General features: G+C 46.2%; 1 protein-coding gene across 1 annotated transcript in view; it reads left to right on the top strand.

Moving 5' to 3' along the window:
- MFSD12 (major facilitator superfamily domain containing 12) overlaps positions 1 to 17,846 on the top strand; it is a 28,562-nt gene that overhangs the window by 1,068 nt on the left and 9,648 nt on the right. Inside the window, exons 2-4 of the mRNA XM_044453415.1 lie at positions 11,377 to 11,587; positions 13,803 to 13,935; positions 17,024 to 17,221. Coding sequence (XP_044309350.1) covers positions 11,377 to 11,587; positions 13,803 to 13,935; positions 17,024 to 17,221 — 542 coding nt within the window. The remainder of the gene's footprint in view (positions 1 to 11,376; positions 11,588 to 13,802; positions 13,936 to 17,023; positions 17,222 to 17,846) is intronic.

Here is a 17,846-nt window from a genome sequence, read left to right as displayed (position 1 = left end):
TGAATGAAAGTCATTTATAAAAGTGCTCAAGGCATCACTTTTCCAAAAATAAGTTGCAATTGCATAAAGTTTCTTAAATTAGATAGACTCACAGAGCATTATGAAGCTGAGTTTTTCCAAGCTATGTGACATCTCCATAGATTTTCCTTGGGATCAGTTTTCCCTGCAGTGTAGTCCAAATACAGGGACAGAGTTCAGAATTCCATAAACTTCCTTGCAAACTTTTCCACTGCTTTGCTTTCTTGCTGCTTCTTCTGGCTTCCAAAATGATCCCTTGTCTCAGGTCCAACTTGCTGAAATTCCAGCAGGTCACCTGTCAAATAGGTATACCTTGGTTTGTTGACAGAATGATCATGTTTGATATATTGCATTTCAAAGTATCATTCATCCTGACATGAATTGCAAAGTTACCAAACTGGCTTTATTGGCAAATGTGTATAAACCGAATGATCATTTGGAAGTGAACAAAATCATGGTTAATATAAATTTAGGGGGGAAAAGGGCTACTTCCCCAGCTGGGTGTCATCCTGAAATTTTGGCCTGTAATACCCAGCATTTCCCAGCATGCTTGAGGCAGATGGGTGAGAAAGTCCAAACTCCCTTGAGTTGGGTAAGGCTGTCCTTCAGAAAGAAAGTGGTTTGAAATTTGCGAGTGCTAAAGTGTGCTAAAGAGATAAATATGGGTTATTTTTCAACATTTGTGAAAATGTCGTCTTCCACCCCTGGAAAGTCCCATTTTTTCCATGCTTTTTGGATATTTCCCACCTCTTCATACAATTAATTTAATGGCATGTAATTCATTGTATGTAGTAATACTAGTATTTAGGCCATCCCATGAAGCTGATTGGTGGGAGATTCAGGACAGGTAAAAAGAGAGACTTCTGCACACAGCATGTAGTTAAAAAGTAGAATTTGTCACCACAAGATGTTGGTTTATCCGTACCCAGCTTTTGATGCTGGCCAAACTGGGTGAGCTGCCCAGCAGGGGCTGGCTTTGGAACCTCTGCAGAGCCCTGCAACATGGGTTCTGGGGTAGTTTTGAAGCTGCCCACATCTCTAGGTTAGATCAGTGCAGGTAGCTAGTCAAAACTCGTGGTATGTTTCTGGCAAGTTTGAGGACAAGGGACAGAAGCCCAACTGAGCCCTGGACCAGTCCGCATGGCACGAGGGCAGTTCATATCCCATGCCACCCATATGCATGCTGGGTGGTTTCCCAGGTGCCCTTGCGGGGAGTGGGTTGGCTTATTGTACGTATCTGGTGGGGGGGGATAACTCATGTGCTTTACCCACCAACCAGCAAAACAAAGTGTGTTTTCTGGAGGGGGGGCGGGAGGTTGGCCACTCCAGTCGCCCACTTTCGGTCATTCCATGCCAACTGGTTGGCCACTCTGTGAACAAGATGCTGGATTAGGTGGTCATTTTGGCCAATTCTGCAGGGCTTCTATTGAAGCTGCGGCACTCACAGCTGCAAAATGTGGTGATTTTTCCGGGTTTCAACAATGGCTTTAAAAAGCATTAAAAGGCATGATGGGGAAACACAGAAGGAGCTCCTCCATATTCAGGCATGATCTAACTCTGAAAATCAGTTATGGGCATATTATGTGTCGATCTTTTGCCTCCCTGTAGAAGCATTGACAGAAGTAATTGCAGGTGCATTTTTTCTTCCTCGGACAAGCCCAGAACAGTACACAAAATTTGCAAAACCCCACAAGTTCAGCTCTACCCAAAGTGTGGTTTTTGTTGTGGTTATTCAGTGTGTTGCTATATGGCTTTTTGGTCAAGGCAGCCACAGCGGGCTATGGTTTTTAAATATTGAATGGAACAATCTTTCCCACAACCCCCCTTCCCTCACCAAAAAACACACCCACTTGGGGTAATCAAAAGTCTCTCTGAAGCCGCATTTCTGAAGTCTCAGACAGGAGTCAGCAAGGGATGCCTAAGCCCCAAAGTCCCCTCCTGTCACTGATGCTAAATTAAAATAGGAGATTAATTTAGCATCGGGTGCTAAATTAATCTCATATTTGTACAGTCAATTCAAAGTAGCAATATGACAGCTTGGGGAAAGAAACCCAGAAGAATCGTGGGTGGGGGAGTTTTTTTCCTTCCTGTTTTCCAGGGTCTTTTGTGAGTGTATTTTGAAATTCAGCTTGGAATGTTGAAATCCTTTATTTCAGGACGATGTATAACATGTTTACAATAAGGCGTTCCTCTTTTGCTACCTGGCCTTAATTCTCTCTGAATAATTTCTAAAAATTGTCTGACTAGGAAACTTTTAAGTAAGACTAGACATATAAAAATTACATCTATAAATTCCCCCAGGAGCCGGTGTAGTGTAGCAGTTAAAGGGTTTGACTGGGATCTGGGGGAATCTGGGTTCTTGCCCCCTCTTAGCCCAGCTCTGGGGGTGACTTTGAGCCAGCCACAGACTCTGAGCCTAACCTACCTCATAGGGTTGTTGTTAGGATAAAATGGAATGGATTTTATAAGCTGTCTTGCATTCCTGAAAGGAAAAAAGGCAATATATTAAATCAATAAAAATATCTGGAAGAAATGAAGCTGAGGGTGGATTTTTTTAAAAAAATCCTTTATATAAAAATTACAACATAGCTGATTTCTCCATTCCTTATTGCAATTATCAGTCCAATCTCTTCCTGATTGTTAGTCACATCAAGAAGCTGATGCCGTTTTCTCACATGTGACTGGAGTCATTTGCTGAGAAATGTGAAGTCTTGACCCCTTGGTGTTTTAGAGTTCTGCATTTCTGCCCTCATTCTGGTTAGGTGCCAGGTTGTGGGAAAGCCGTCTCTTGCAGTTGCCTGGTTATACTTTGTTTGAGAGAAAATAATTAATTTTACAATTGTTTGCCACTGAGACCATATTAACTATTAACTGAGAGCCAGTGTGGCGTAGTGGTTAAGAGCTGGGACTGGGACTCAGGTGATCCGGGTCCGAGTCCCTGCTCAGCCATGGAGCCAGCTGGGTGACTTTGGGCCACTCACAGACTCTCAGCCCAGCCTACCTCACAGGGTTGTTGCTGTGGGGATTGAGAGCAGGAGGAGGAGAAGGATGTGAGCTGCCTTGAGTTCTTTGTAAGAAAAAAGGCAGGATAGAAATCTAATAAATGATGCAAAATTAATTAATTTATTTATAAAATTTGTATGCCGTCCAGTTACTTACATCTCTGAATGGCTAACAACATAGGTAATTTGTCAACCTACTCTGGCTGCAAGTTAATAAAAGGCAACAGTGACATTCAATATTAAAATATTGATTAAATAAAAAGGTCTTGACCTGGTGCCGAAAAACATATGACGGAGCCAGGCGGACCTCTCTGGGGAGCGCATTCCAGAGGTGGGGCGCCACCACAGAGAAGCCCCTCCTCCGTACTCTTCTCCTAACGTCTTTCACGAAGGGTTCCTGGAGGAGGGCCTCTGTTGCCCATCTCGGGGCGAGAGGGCAAATATGGAAGAAGGCGTTCCTTTAGGTATCCAGGTCCCAAGCTGTTTAGGGCTTTATAGGAAATAACCAGCACCTTTTTGCTTCTGAGGAATTCTGTCACTGGGCCAACTCCAGGCAAATCCTATTTATTGGTCACTGAAGCAGCTGCACTGATATGGGCAGAGAGCAGCAGCCAGCTCTCAGCACATGCTCAGAGACCAGTCATAATGAGCCACTGCGGGGTTCCCTTCCTGGGAACGTGCCCTGCTCATTCCTCATATGATCCAGTTGAAGAGACAAAACTCCCAACTGAGGCCTGCTTTAATTTTTCTGCACTTTCCTGCCATGCAGTTTTTTTTCTTTTTTTTAAGAAATCCAAACCCAGACAATAGAATGGAGTATTTCATAAATGAGATGCACCGAGCCTCCTAAATGCTAGCAAGATCTCATACTTGGAAAAAGAAGAGGAACTCCCACTTGCTCCTCCAAGTGGGGATTTTTCTCTGTTCTGCTTAAATTCTTGATACATATAAATTAGCATACCAGTCCTCTCTTGCATGCCTAACTGGCCACCCTGATACATAATGCTGTACAGAATGTGAGGTTTCCTACCCAAAAGAGCTTTTGCAAACTGAACGTGTTTGCGAGTGAAAGTGGTGTGCAGCTGAGCCAAGAACAAACACTTAAGCATGGTCAAAAATCTTGTCTGGAGCCCTGGAAGGTGGGCCACAGTGCCTTTTTCCCCCTGAGGAGCTGGTGAGGACAAGACCCTTTGCCCCACTGCCTCCGGTTCTCTCCACCTTCCTTGGGCTCCAGTGCCTGGCTTTTGCATGTGCTGAGGCCAGCTCAGCAGAGAAGCCCTGTTTGCTCGTCACATGATCCCGGTTTTGTAAAAACAAGATGTCCTGACCCTCCCTTGACTCACTCCTCTGCAATGAGTCAGCGACAGCTTCCTTGACAAGGATCACATGCTCGTCTCACCGTTTCTGTCCCCAGCCAAGCATAGGGTTCTGCCCTGATGCATTTTCTAAATTGCAGAGCAGTAAACCGAATTGCAGCAGTGGGGAAAGAAATTCATCCTGGGTTCAGCTGGATCCACCAAGAAGGGCCCATGTTTGACTTTCCTATGGGGCGCCGGGGGTAGAGTAGCAAGCTCACCCTACCTTCACACCAAGCCTGTGAAGTTGTGTAGCAAGGTTCAGAAAGTTGTGGAGCGATGAATCCAGATATTGCAAAACCTAGATTCTCTCTGTGTGTGTCTGTGTGAAACTGCCTTGAGGATCTGTTTTGATGCAACCCAATGAAGCAGACACTGTCCAGAAAAGCTGATGCTTAGAATTGAGGCACAGGTTATACTGCAAAAGCCCTGTGTGGCGTCGTGGATGGAGCTGGACCAGGGTTCAGGAGATCTGGGTTTGGCCCTTGCTCAGCTGTGGAGCCAACTGGGTGACTTTGGGCCAGTCGCAGACTCTCGGCCCTGCCTACCTCACAGGGTTGTTGTTCAGGTGATACAGTAGTGAGCGGACAAACCTGGAAAACTGCCGTGAATTCCTGGCAAGAAGCAGCAAGGTGGCGTACGAATGCCGTGTCCTGATAAAACAACTGTGGAAAAAGATCAAAGGTTCTGCATACCTTGGGCCTGGGCTCTGCCATTTGCACCACGTTACCGGAAATATGACTCAGGAGCAAAACGCTGGTGTGAGCCTGACGCATCTCTCCAGTGATGTGGGCTTAATTTTTCCACAGAAATGTTGGAAGAAATGCATTGACAAAAGGGAAACAAGTTCCTGCCCATTGCAAATACAATATTAGGCAAGCTCACATGTCCAGAGGTGCAGATCAGTGGTTGTCAGTGTATCTTTCACTCTTGCTCATATTTAATCCCAATTTTTCCCTCTTCGATTTAAACCATGAAAGGGAAGCAAATGCTCGTTTCTTTACACAACTGCAAATATTTCCATTGAAAAATCAGCAGCATGGCATAATCTGGTGTGTTCGAAGTTTTCCCAGATATATTTGTGGTATGCAATTATAGTCAGAATGGGTTACTTCCTAGTGATTGGATGAAAGTGCTAAATGGAATCACTTTATTATTTTTGGGGCCAGGCTAAAACCTTTTTATTTTTCCAATATTTTAAGGTTTGACTGTTATTTCAATATGGTTTTTATTGTTGACTAGTTAAGTATTTGATTAGGCTGCTGTGTTTTGTTTTGTTTTTATCTTACTATTAAATCACCCTGAGACTATGGTAAGAGACGGTCTAAAAAGTTTTAATAAATAAATCCGTCTCTAGCATAGAAGAAATCACATTTAACACACTTAGCTTTAATACACTCCATTCATCAAGAGTAGCGGGGCAGAGAACTCTGCTCAACCTTCGAAGAGAGTCCAAGCTGAGGAGCAGCCCTGCATTAGTTCCCATTGTGAATTTGTCTCCCCAAATACAAAAACCGGGGTTGGGCACTCTTGCACTCTTGGATAATAGTCATTGTAGTAGTTAGGTGACTGAAATAGGTTCCAGTCCCTGCTCAGCCGTGAAGTTCCCCGCGTGACTTTGGGCCCATCTCCGGCTCTCAGCCTGGTCTACCTCGCAAAGTGGTAGGGAAGGTAAACCAGAGAGAATTATTATGTACCTTGAATTCTCTGCAGGAAATGTGGGGTGGAAACATAAAAAATGAATGACTTCTACCGGGTAGTTAAGCCCTTTGGAAATTGTTTTTGCTTTGGAGTAAACAGACATGGAGGTAACACAAACACCCAAGATCAACTTCTTAGCAGGAAGAGTATGCACCGCAAGTTTTATTTAGGAAATCCCACAGCCTTTTCATGTTTTGGAAACCTCTTTTGCAAAGTTGGGAGCGTTTGATTTTCCCTAATAGTCCAGGTTTGATGGCATTCTCTTGGAAATCGTTTCCATGCGCTTTTTTGAGGATTTACCCTGAAGCTGCTATTTATCCAAGGGGAGGGGGGAGAAGAGCAGTGTTGGAATTGGTCCCTCCCAGCAGTCTGGAGGCGTCCTCTTGGTTTTGCTCAGTCTTCCCAGAGAGGAAACCCTATGACCAGTTTGGGGAACATCCCGGCTGCTCCTGGCAAGCAAATTGAGCTCAGCTCAATTCCTTCTGGTGCCGCGCAAGCTCAGACTTCCACAAAGTGGGCCAGAATCCGGAGAGCTGATCCCAGGGAAGCTGACGGATGCCCAGTCCCAAATTCCCTGCACATGCCTGCATTACACTATTGCAAGTGGGGGATTGTGCCAAAGTGTGCAGTTCATTGCTTCTCCCCTAAAATGGCACCTCCAGTTTTGCATTCAAGGCAGCTTTCCGTGCCCCTTCAACATGCCATCGCTACTGGAATATTGGTGGGTGCAGATGAGCCGCTTATATTTTGCTATCTTTCTTTTCCAGCCCTCTGGCTTTCCACCATTTCCCCTTGTCAGCCACTCAGCATCTTACTCCACAGGATGTGTTCGGTTTCCACTGAACCCTGTGAATTTTGGGCGGTTGGTTTTTCCCTGCAAGGCACTTTTATGTTTACTTCTGCAAAGCCTGCTGATGGGTGGATATGGTTTTGTTATACAGAGGACAGGGTTCAGGAAATAGAATGTGAGGAGGAGGGATAATTTGATTGATTGATTGATTGATTGATTGATTTATATCCTGCCTTTTTCCTACAAAGGGCTCAAGGCAGCTTGAGTGTATGATTCTATGGTTATTGCTGTCAACTGCCTAGAGAGCTTTGGCTATGGGCAGTATAAAAATGTAATAATAATAATAATTACATCATTCTCCTCCTCCATCTTATCCCCACAATGACAACCCTGCGAGGTAGGCTGGGCTGAGAGTCTGTGACTGGCCCAGAGTCCCCCAGTTGGCTCCATGGGTGAGCGGGGACTAGAACCCAGATCGCCTGAGTCCCAGTCCCAGCTCTTAACCACGACACCACACTGGCTCTTGTAATACTAAGTCTGTTTACATCAGATTCTGCCTTCTGACCAGCACGATCATGTTTGCTTCTTTAATATTTGCAAGCCACCAAACAAGAAGGCTTGGGGAATGAACAAGAAGATTCATAAAATCATCAGACCATAAAATGTAATTATGTTGTTCACATCCTGCCTTTGGGCCGAAGAACTGCATTCAAGGCTACCCATAAAAGACATTAAAAACAAGACTTCGTTGAAGCAACACATCAAAACAGAAATTAAGAATCCAGAAATGAAGCAAATTCACCAATTAAACTCCCCATTTGGAGCAGACCATTTGCATGTGGAAGGCCTGTCTGCGGACAAATGTCTTTGCCTGCCAATCAACGCAGCATGGAGAAGGGTTCAGCCTTGCTTCCCTCCACAGGGAGCGGCCACCGAGAAGGCCCTGCCTCGCCTCCCCAACCAGCATGGCTTTGATGGTGGAGGGACTGAGAGACGGGCCTGCGCCAAAGTCCTGGACAAGCTCTTTTAGGTCAGAACCCACATTTTCAGTTGAGCCCAGAAACAGAGGAGTAGCTGATGCTGCAGCTGTGACAAACCAAGTCGTGTGTAACCATGGGAGGAGCTGTATGTTCAAACTGATTTCAGAACAGGGTTTTGCCCTTACGTAATAGAAGTGCAAGCCGGCAGCTCTTCTGCCAGCCCACCAAAAGTTTCTTTGCAAAAAACTTTATTTTCTTGTGCAAAAGCAGTGGCGGGCTGCTCTATCTCATGGTGCCATTTCCAGATAACAGCTTCCAGATAACAGCTGCATGCATATCTGGGTGCTGGCAGAAGTTGCCATCCTGACTGCTTGGGTGTGGCTGGAGCAGCCCCCTGTTCTTTCAGATGTGCCAATTTATCTGAAATGGTCAGGCTACATCTTGTCCCAGATCTCTCAAACCACTTTCAAGTTGAACATTTTCTTGGAGGCTGTGCTGTGGGGATCCTCTCTCTCCCTCTTCCGTCTGTCCTCCTTCCTTCCTTCCTTCCTTCCTTCCTTTGTTCTCTTTTCCCCTCTGATCTAAAAAAGGATTTGAATACCGACCGCTGGTAGGCAAGTTTTTGCCTGATTGCCTCAGAACAGCACGATCTCTGCTCTGATTTTGTTCTGTTTGAATTCCGGCTGATGCAATGAACAGATATCAAAGTCCACCTTGGGGGAACAGGTCACGTTATGCTAACCCACAGTGGCTCAACCCAAACCTCAAGTCTGTGTATTCATGTGTGAATTGGATCTGTGTTTATATGCCTGGGTGCTACACGGTAAAAGGGGTGCCGTGAGAAAATAAGATAAAGCTTTATCAAGAAATGCAGCAGGATGAAAACAGACGTTTTACAGAGAAAAACTGCAGAAGGAGCAGCTGTATCGAATGTTAGTCTAACTAGCCACTAACATGAGATAGACAGTGTGGTGTAGTGGTTACAGTGCAGGAGTGGGACTCAGGCGATTCTAGACCTTGCTCAGCCATGGAACCCACTGGGAGACTTCAGTCACAGACTCTCAGCTGAGCCTACCTTGCAGGGTTGTTGTGCAGATAAAATGGAGAGGAGGGGAGCCAGTGCAGTGAAGCAGTTAAGAGCACGGGCTGAGGACTCGGGAGATCCGTGTCCACTCAGCTACGGAGCCCACGGGGGAACTTCAGGCCAATCACAGACTCGCAGCTGAGCCTACCCTGCAGGGCTGTTGTGCAGATAAAAGTGGGGAGGAGGAGAGCCAGTGCAGTGCCTTGGTTAAGAGCATGGGGCTGGGGCTGAGGTAATCTGGGTTCAAGTCCCCACTCAGCCATGGAACCAACTAGGAAACTTTGGTCCAGTCACAGCCTCTCAGCTGAGCCTACCTCACAGGGTTGTTGTGAGGATTAGACTCAGCAGCAGGAGGAGATTGTGTCAGCTGCTTTGAGTTCTTTAAAAAAGAAAAAAGTGGCATATAGATCTCAAACCTTACAAGACATCCTGAGTCCTTTGCAAAAGGAAGAAAGACAAGGTATAAATGTAATAATGGTCTGAATCTCATTCCTTTTGATGACTATAAGCAGGAAGGACACTGGGTGCAAAGCTTTGTCTGCCCCCATTAACAGAACTTGAGAAACTGACTGGAAAAGAAATGTGAACGTGGAAGCAGAAAGAAGGCAGAAAATCTGCTGAGCAGGCAGATTGCTGGCTCAAACCGTTCAGGATGTGCCCCCCTCTCCCCCCCACAATGATGGGATGCTTAATCAGCAAAAAGCAGGCTGCGGGGAGGAAGAAAGAAAAGAAAAGCCCAAACAATAGGGGCCTTTTTTTTATACAGTTGCCCTTACATCAATCACTGAGCAATTGTCTGCATCTGTGTAATTATATAATTTACAGGAACCTGGGCTAAGTGGGGGGGGGATTTGTCATGACTGCTTTTAAAGCTGCAGATAAGACAAGATGTGTTTAAGGAGGAGATAAACATGATTGAGATGAGAAGCTTTTTAAAAAAAACAAACAAGGCTATTGTTAATGAGGAATGACTTGGCAGGATTTCGGTCTCACATGACTTATTTGCTCGTGACATTTTATTTATTTTTATTATATTTATATGCCACCTTTTTTATTTCCGGGACCAAGCATAGCCCATTTTCTTCAACATTTCTCCTCCTACGAGCTAGTGTCTTCACGGACCCAAATCATGGATAGTTTTCTTAGCGTGATCATCAATCTCACCAATTCCCCCTTCACACTTCCAAAACAACAGACTTCCTCAGCGAAGGCTCTTTATCTTCGGATGCAGTTCCAAGAAGCAGGCCCGTGATTGCAAAAGAATATATGCTTGCAAATTGGAGATTAAAATCAGGGAGGAGGAAGGAAAAGAACACCAAATAAAAGTTGGATGTTGGACTCCTTTAAGGAAGTGACTGCTTGAAATTTTCAAGAGCAAAGTGGAGCTGTCCTGGATAGGAGATTTTGGAGGAACTTTTTCAGAGGGTTGCCATAAGTCGGAGACAGCTGGATGGCCGATTTCAACAGCAACAAACTTTATCTCCCCCACGCCCGAATGTGGGGGAGCTGCATGAGGAGAAGGGGGCAGAAACCCACCAAGGCTGGAGGATGGCAGTTAAACTTTTGTGGGAATGAGACGGACAGTTACTCTTGGCATGGTCAGGCAGATTCGGTCTTGTCCGATGGGAACTAGAATCCACTCTGTGCATGCTCAGAGACTCATTGGTTGTTCTTACTAGGCATGCATCAGCGAATAGAGCTTTTGCCAAAGAACCTCTGTTGTTTGGAAATGCAAAGGGATAAACCTTGCTCAGGGCAAACCTTTCCTCTCACCTTCCTTTTTCCTGCTCTGAAATGCCCTTTCCCAACTGGCTCTGTGTCTTGTAGCAAAATAAATTTTTGGGCTCCAATTATATTTAACAATCATTCAGAAAATGTGATTATAACTTTGAACCTGCCCCAGTTGCAGTTGGGCATCCATTTCTTTTTTTTAATGCACTTAAGGGATGTAGTATTTCTTGCACAATAAGGTGTATTTCCACTTTGCACAAATTTCTGTCCTTCTCAGTAGCTGGGAGTCTTTGACAGTTATTTTCTGAGTCTCGTTTTCCCTGAAATATCCCCTTGCTATGCATATCCAGCAAGAGAAATCTTCAAGAGGCTGAACTAGGAAAGGAAAACCTTCCGCAGTGTTACTACAGCTGTTGACATCCCAACCTGAAATTACGGCTCAAGGTCAGGTACTTGCGACGTTCCCACCTTTCTTGTTTCCCCTGTTCCTTCTCTTTAAATCTCTCAGTTTCCTTCCATAAGGTCTTGAGTTTGCAAGAGCTGAGCAGGACTGCCAGGACGGCTCTCATAGATACGAGTGTTGCCATAGGTCAAAGACATTAAAAACATTAGCACGCCTGTCTGGTAAGAATTTTATTCCACACCTGCCAAGCATTTACACGGCTTTCTTTCTTTCTTTCTTTTTCCCCTTCCTCACCCACTTCTTCCTCTGCAGGTACCATCTCTGTCCTTCTGTCCTTCCCTTTTATCTTCAGCCCCTGCTTGGGTTGCTCAAGGAACACGCCTGAATGGGCTTCTCTTGTCTACTTCATCCCCTTCGTCATCATCTTCCAGTTTGGCTGGGCAGCCACACAGATTTCCCACCTCTCCCTCATCCCGGAGTTGGTCACCAGCGATCATGAGAAGGTGGAGCTCACCGCTTTTAGGTAAGATCTGGAGGTGGGTGAGTGGCTGGACCACCATCTTCTTTGGGTGTTGCTGGTGGTGCACAGCAGGTCCACTTCTCGCTGCCCAGGTGAGCACCAGCACCAGCCCAGCTTCAGCTTTCATGTGTCCCATCAGCAGGCAAATGGGGAATCCTGTCAGGATCTAAGGTTCCCCCTTTGTGCATTCAAAGGCCACAGGCCGTTTTCCTGGCAAAGGGTTCTTTATTGGCCGAAAAGCACGCAGAAGGAACCCCTGAGCATGCACAGAGCAGTTTGTTGAGCCCAATCTAGCATTTCCTTCTAGGAACTCTCCTTATAAGTATGTTTGGGCCCATCCTTTGGGGAGGAGACCTTTGGGAAATGAGGACACTTCCTCTCTGTTCACCAGTCCTCCTTGGTGGCCCTCTGCTAACACCACATCATGGGGACTAAAGCCAGGGAACCTCTTGTGTGTCTGAGACACTCCACTGCTCCTGACTGGCTGAACCAAAGACCTAGGGATGAGGTGGGCTCGCTCACACTGGAGGAGTTCGAGGTGCAGCTGGATAGCCATCTGAGAGGGACGGTTTAACTGGGAGTCCTGCACCGAGCAGGGGGTCAGACCCAGTGGCCCCTCCCAACTCTACTCTTCTAGAGTTCTGTGTCAATAAACGTGGATGGGGAAATTGGTAGACTTTTGACAAAGTCCCTGAACATTAATGGAATGGGGGCAGGAGGTCCTACAGATCAGTAAATGGCTAATCTACTAATATTGTATTTTATTTTGTGTTGTGAGCCGCCCCGAGGCTTTGGCAAGGGGCGGCATAGAAATGTTTTAATTAATAAATAAATAAGGAACAGAAAGCAAAGAGTGCGAATAAAGTTTGGGTTCTCCCAGTCGAGCAAGGTAATCAGCGGATCCGAGAGGGATCTTCTGTTGACCAGCACTTTTCAACTATTTCATAAATGATCCAGGATGAGGAACAAGCGGTGAAGTGGACGAACTTGCCCAGCTGTTTAGGGTGGTGCCTAAAACTAAACAGGATTGTGAGATGCACCGAAGATCTCTCCAAACTGGAAAAATGAGCATTTAAATGTCATAAGCAGACGTGATGTAAAGCAATGCATGATGGGGGGAATACAAGACCCCACAAATTCAAGTAGAAACTGGTGGGGTTGAACTTGCTCCAGTGATTGAGCAAGAAGCAAGAAGGGGATTTAGGGCAGAGGTGGGCAACTTGACATCTGTGTATATAAAAATAAAAGACTTTGTACACTTGGAAAAAGTGCATAAAGGGGCAGATAAAATGATCAAAGGGAAGCGCAATTTCCCCAGGAGGAAAGGTTATAACAGCTGAGACTGTCGAGCCGAGAAATAAGGTCAGTCAAGGAAGACGTGTGCAGAATTATTCACAGTGGCGAAAGAGTGTCCTCCCCTGTAAGCCTCGAACCCAAAGGGCTTATCGCATCCGCCTCAGAAGTCAGAATTTCAGAGCGGATCGAAGGAAGATCTTCACACACCACAGAGCTGAACTGTGGAACTTGCTTCCGCTGGGTAGGGCCACCAATTCGGATGGGATTAAAAGGGAATCAGACAAAAGCATGGAAGAGAAGGTATCCACAGCTACTAGGCCTCATGGTGATATCCAGCTTCATATGTTCTTTCATGTTCTTAAAAGAGCTTCCGCTGACTCATGTTGAATATGTTTGCACAATGAAACTGTTGACTTCTTCAGTGATTTGGTGTGCCTGATTAATCATGCCCTGTTTCTTCATATGCTTTGCCTTTAAACTATTACAAACTCTCTTTTTTATGCCGTATTTATTTATCTGTTGCGGTTCTGGGGGACTTCATGCACTTTTTGTGTTGTTGATGAATTCTAATGGGGGGTTCGGCCTTTTTTGGGGAAATAATCTGCTTTCTTCCACCAGGGGGCAGCATTTCCCTGCACAGTGGCAGCGTGAAAATGCTTGGAGATTTTCATCCCCAGATCCCTGAAATTTCCCTTCAGCTTTGGAGCCAAAGGTGGGCGTTACGGCTCTGCAGTTAGGGATGGAATGTTGCTTCTTCCTTCTGGGTTTTTGGGAAAGGACAGCGGTGGCGTTCAGTGCCGCAAAGTCAGATCCTGAGAACGTTGGGGAGCGGATGGCTTTTTCCGGTTCTTCTAAGCAAAGCTCAGTAGCTCCATTGGCAGCTGGTTGATCCGCCATTTTCTCTCCTTTCTCTGGCTTTTAGGTATGCTTTTACTGTCGTGGCTAACATCACTGTGTACGGACTGGCATGGTTGCTTTTGCATTTCCAGGCGGATGGCATGGGACCACAAGAGAAAGCGCACCACCTTGGATATCATGACATTCCTGTCTTCAGGGTGGGTCCAGGATGTGGAAGGGGCGCTTGGGGACAAGGTTGCAGGGTGGAAGGCCTGGCACCTGCCCGGCAGTGTTTCCTTTTCGTGCTGGTTTCTTCCCAGTTCGCACCCCAAATCTTTGGAAGTCACGTAGCCACGCTAATATTTGCCATATTCGCTTGTATCTTAATGTTGTTGGCCGCTTAGAGAGCCCTGTCAGGCTATTCAGCAGCATATAAATTTGAGAAATAAAACTGCCCACACTAACAGGTGACATCTGAAGCATTCAGCTAATGCGATAAAGACCCAATCATGGGTCAGCCTGTGTCTGGCAGCCGAGGAATGCCTTAACCTGACAGCAAAAATGCGAGTGTTGGTTGTGGCAGAACTCACGGCAGGGAGCAGCCCCTGAACTTTCCCCAAGAGAAGCATTTGGAAATCCTACAGTGCTATTTATGGTGTGTCGCCAGGCTCATACCAACAGAAGCCCCCTGTCAGGTACAGAGTTCTCGGTAGCTGTAGAAATAAAGTAAAGCCTCTCTGTTCAGGGGCAGTCTATCTTCCAGTTGTAAAAATGGAAGAATGTTGCCCACATGCCCTGCTTTTAGGTTTCCTGGAACCAAGCTGGTGCACCTCAGAGTTTATAACTCAGTCATGGAATAGAATCATAGAGCTGGAAGGGATCAGAAGGCCATTGGGTCCAACCCTCTGATCAGTGCAGGGCTCCCAGTGAAACCATCCCTCCCAGAGGACTGTCGTGCTAGTTTGAGAAGATTGGCATTGAATATACCTGCCGGGCATGTGGTTTTGGAATGTCTGGACCAGATTATGCTTTTGGTCTGCTTTTCTGCTAAACCTAATCCAATGGGATTGTTCAGATTTTGGTACATATTTACAAAGTCCTGGACAACGCCTGGTTAAAATGCTTAAGAAATCCCTCACTCCTTAACTCTTGGTTGCTGCATTCATTTATTATTTGTTTGTTTATTTAGGAGATGTACAGGCCACCCATCATGGTTGTCTCTGGACAACTTACAGTATATTTTAAATCCTAAACAAAATAAATTGGCTACACCACGACTGAGTATAAAACTGACATGGTTAAAATAAATTGAATAAATAAAGATACAAGTAAAATTGGTTAGCTTTAAAATATTGGCCAAATAAAAAGTTCTTGACCGGGTGCCGAGAAGCATGCAATGGCAGTGCCAGGCGGACCTCTCTGGGGAGTGCATTCTGTAGTTGTCATGTTCTTCTGATGGATATTCAAGATTTTAGCAGTTCAGTTTGTTGCAGCTCAAAATAGGGTTTTTGTTGTGTTTTTTGCATCATATCACCCACTCCCTACCAGCGCAGATGGAATACCTTCTGGGGATTTGGCCTGACTGAAAGATTTCTTTTATCAAAGCATAAATGACAAACCTACTTTGGGCACATCATGAGAAGGCAAGACCCCCTGGAGAAGACCGTGCTGCTGGGGAAAACCGAGGGCAGGAGAAGAGAAGGGAGAAGCCACAGCCTTGAACTGGGAAGAATTGGGCAGAGAATTCGTTAGTAGGCTCATCTTAAGTCGGAGGTGACTTGATGATACACAACAACAGCAAAAACATTCCATTTTTAACAGTTTCCAGAAAGGAATCTTTGTATGTTGCTGAGAAATTTCTGTAATATAAGCAACCCGTAAATTTATTTATTTATTTAAAACTTTTATATGCCATCCCATATGCATGGCATCTCAGGACTGCTTACAGTCATTAAAATCAAAATACAATAAAATGATACATAGCTGTAGCTAGTTGTGAAGTCGCACCTGACCCATCGCAACCCCATGGACAACATTCCTCCAGGCCCTCCTGTCCTCCACCGTCCCCCGGAGTCCACCTAAGCCCACACCAACTGCCCCAGTGACCCCATCCAGCCTCCTCATCCTCTGCCGCCCCCTTCTCCTTTTGCCGTCAATCGTTCCCAGCATCAGGGTCTTCTCCAGGGAGTCCTTCCTTCTCATTAGGTGGCCAAAGCATTTGAGCTTCATCTTCAGGATCTGGCCTTCTAAAGAGCAGTCAGGGTTGATCTCCTCCAGGACTGACCGGTTTGATCGCCTTGTGGTCCAAGGGACTGGCAGGAATCTCCTCCAGCATCGCAATTCAGAGACTTCAATTCTTCGGCGCTCAGCCTTCCTTATAGACCAATTCCCACAGCCATACATTGTAGTTGTTAGTCGCAAAGTCGTGCCCGACCCATCACGACCCCATGGACAACCTTCCTCCAGGCTCTCCTGTCCTCCACCATCCCTGGAGTCCACCTAAGCTCACACTGACTGCTTCAGGGAGTCCATCCGGCATCTCCATCTGCCGTCCCCTTCTTTTGCAGTATAATAACGTATAACCAATAAAAAACAAAAGCAACTGGTGAAACATTAAAATCCTAATTTCTAAAATAATGATTGAATAAAAAGGTTTTGACCTGGCGCCGAAAAGAGTATAGACTTGGCGCCAGGCATACCTCTCCGGGGAGCCCATTCCACAATCTGGGTGCCACCACAGAGAAGGCCCTTCTCCGAGTAGATGCCCTTGTTACCTCCTTCAGGGAGGGTTCCCGGAGCAGGGCCTCCCTCGCTGATCTTTCTGGGGTTCACCGCTTTTGGACCTCAGTACTTTATCTAGTACATCAGTTTGACTGCTGCTTGCCAGGTAAGGAAGACAGAAAACCAGCAGAAAGATACTGTTCACTGGTGATGTTTGCTCTCGTATCTCTAAAACCTTGCCTTCTTTTAAAATGGAGGAATCGTCGTGTGTTTGAAGAGCAAGGTACTCCGTACATAGCAGAAGTTTTTCTTGATCGCTGTCGGAAAGGAAAGATTTTCCACGTTGCCCCAGAAGTACCGGGTGATTCAGGATGCCTCTTTTGTCGGAGTTCATTTTTCCTAAGTGGAGTCCCGCAGTTCATGGCCACCACCCAAGGCATTACGTAGGATGTCCTTGTAGCCCACCCTACTTTCCTCCTCTCCCCAGTTTCCTCTTCCTGTTTTCACCTGAAGGACACTGAAATCTCAGTTGCACTCTCCCGCCTCACAACATGGCTTCTCTCCTTCTCCCCTTCTCCCCCCCAGAACTTGGCTTTGATCGTTGTAGCGGTAGGTGCTGTCTTTTCGCTGCTCTTCCATCTCGGTACCAAGGAGGAAAAATGCCCACCTGCTCAGCTACGTGACCCGGAGGAACGCACGCCACTGCTGTCTCCGGACCGAAGAAATGCCGCTCAGCCCCTCCTTCGTTGGAATCACTGGCTTTTGGAACCGGCCTTCTACCAGGTGAGCGTGGCCCGAGCTGACGGACAGCAGCAATTTCTGTATTTGTAACTGAAATCATTCCTTTTTCCAAGCCTGAGCAAAGCTGCAGAGCAATTCCCATCCACCTGGTGCCCCGAGACCCTAAGACTTAACCACCAGGAGCGGTGCCAAGATGCACCCAAAATTTAGCTCCATTGCACATGGCAGACTTGCTTCCTACCCTCAGCCCTGGCCTAGGAAGTGAGAGGCCAAGATCAAGTGTGCATTTGCTCAGCAAAAATAGGAGGCTGCACTCTAAAAAGCAGACAAAACCCTGCGACAAAAGTGCATATAGTCAAGGCCATGGTTTTCCCAGTTGCAATGTGGGAACTGTGGGCTGTGAAAGCTGGACCATAAGGAAGGCTGAGCGCCAAAGGATTGAGGCCTTTGGATTGTGGTGCTGGAGGAGACTCCTGCGAGTCCCTTGGACCGCAAGGCGATCAAACCGGTCAGTCCTAGAGGAGATCAGCCCCGACTGCTCTTTAGAAGGCCAGATCCTGAAGATGAAGCTCAAATACTTCGGCCACCTATGAGAAGGAAGGACTCCCTGGAGAAGACCCTGATGCTGGGAACAATAGATGGCAAAAGAAGGAGGGGACGGCAGAGG

This window comes from Varanus komodoensis, unplaced genomic scaffold (assembly GCF_004798865.1).
Source record: "Varanus komodoensis strain SLA01 unplaced genomic scaffold, ASM479886v1 scaffold79, whole genome shotgun sequence".
NCBI lineage: Eukaryota > Metazoa > Chordata > Lepidosauria > Squamata > Varanidae > Varanus > Varanus komodoensis.
This window is presented reverse-complemented; position numbering and strand designations above follow the sequence as displayed.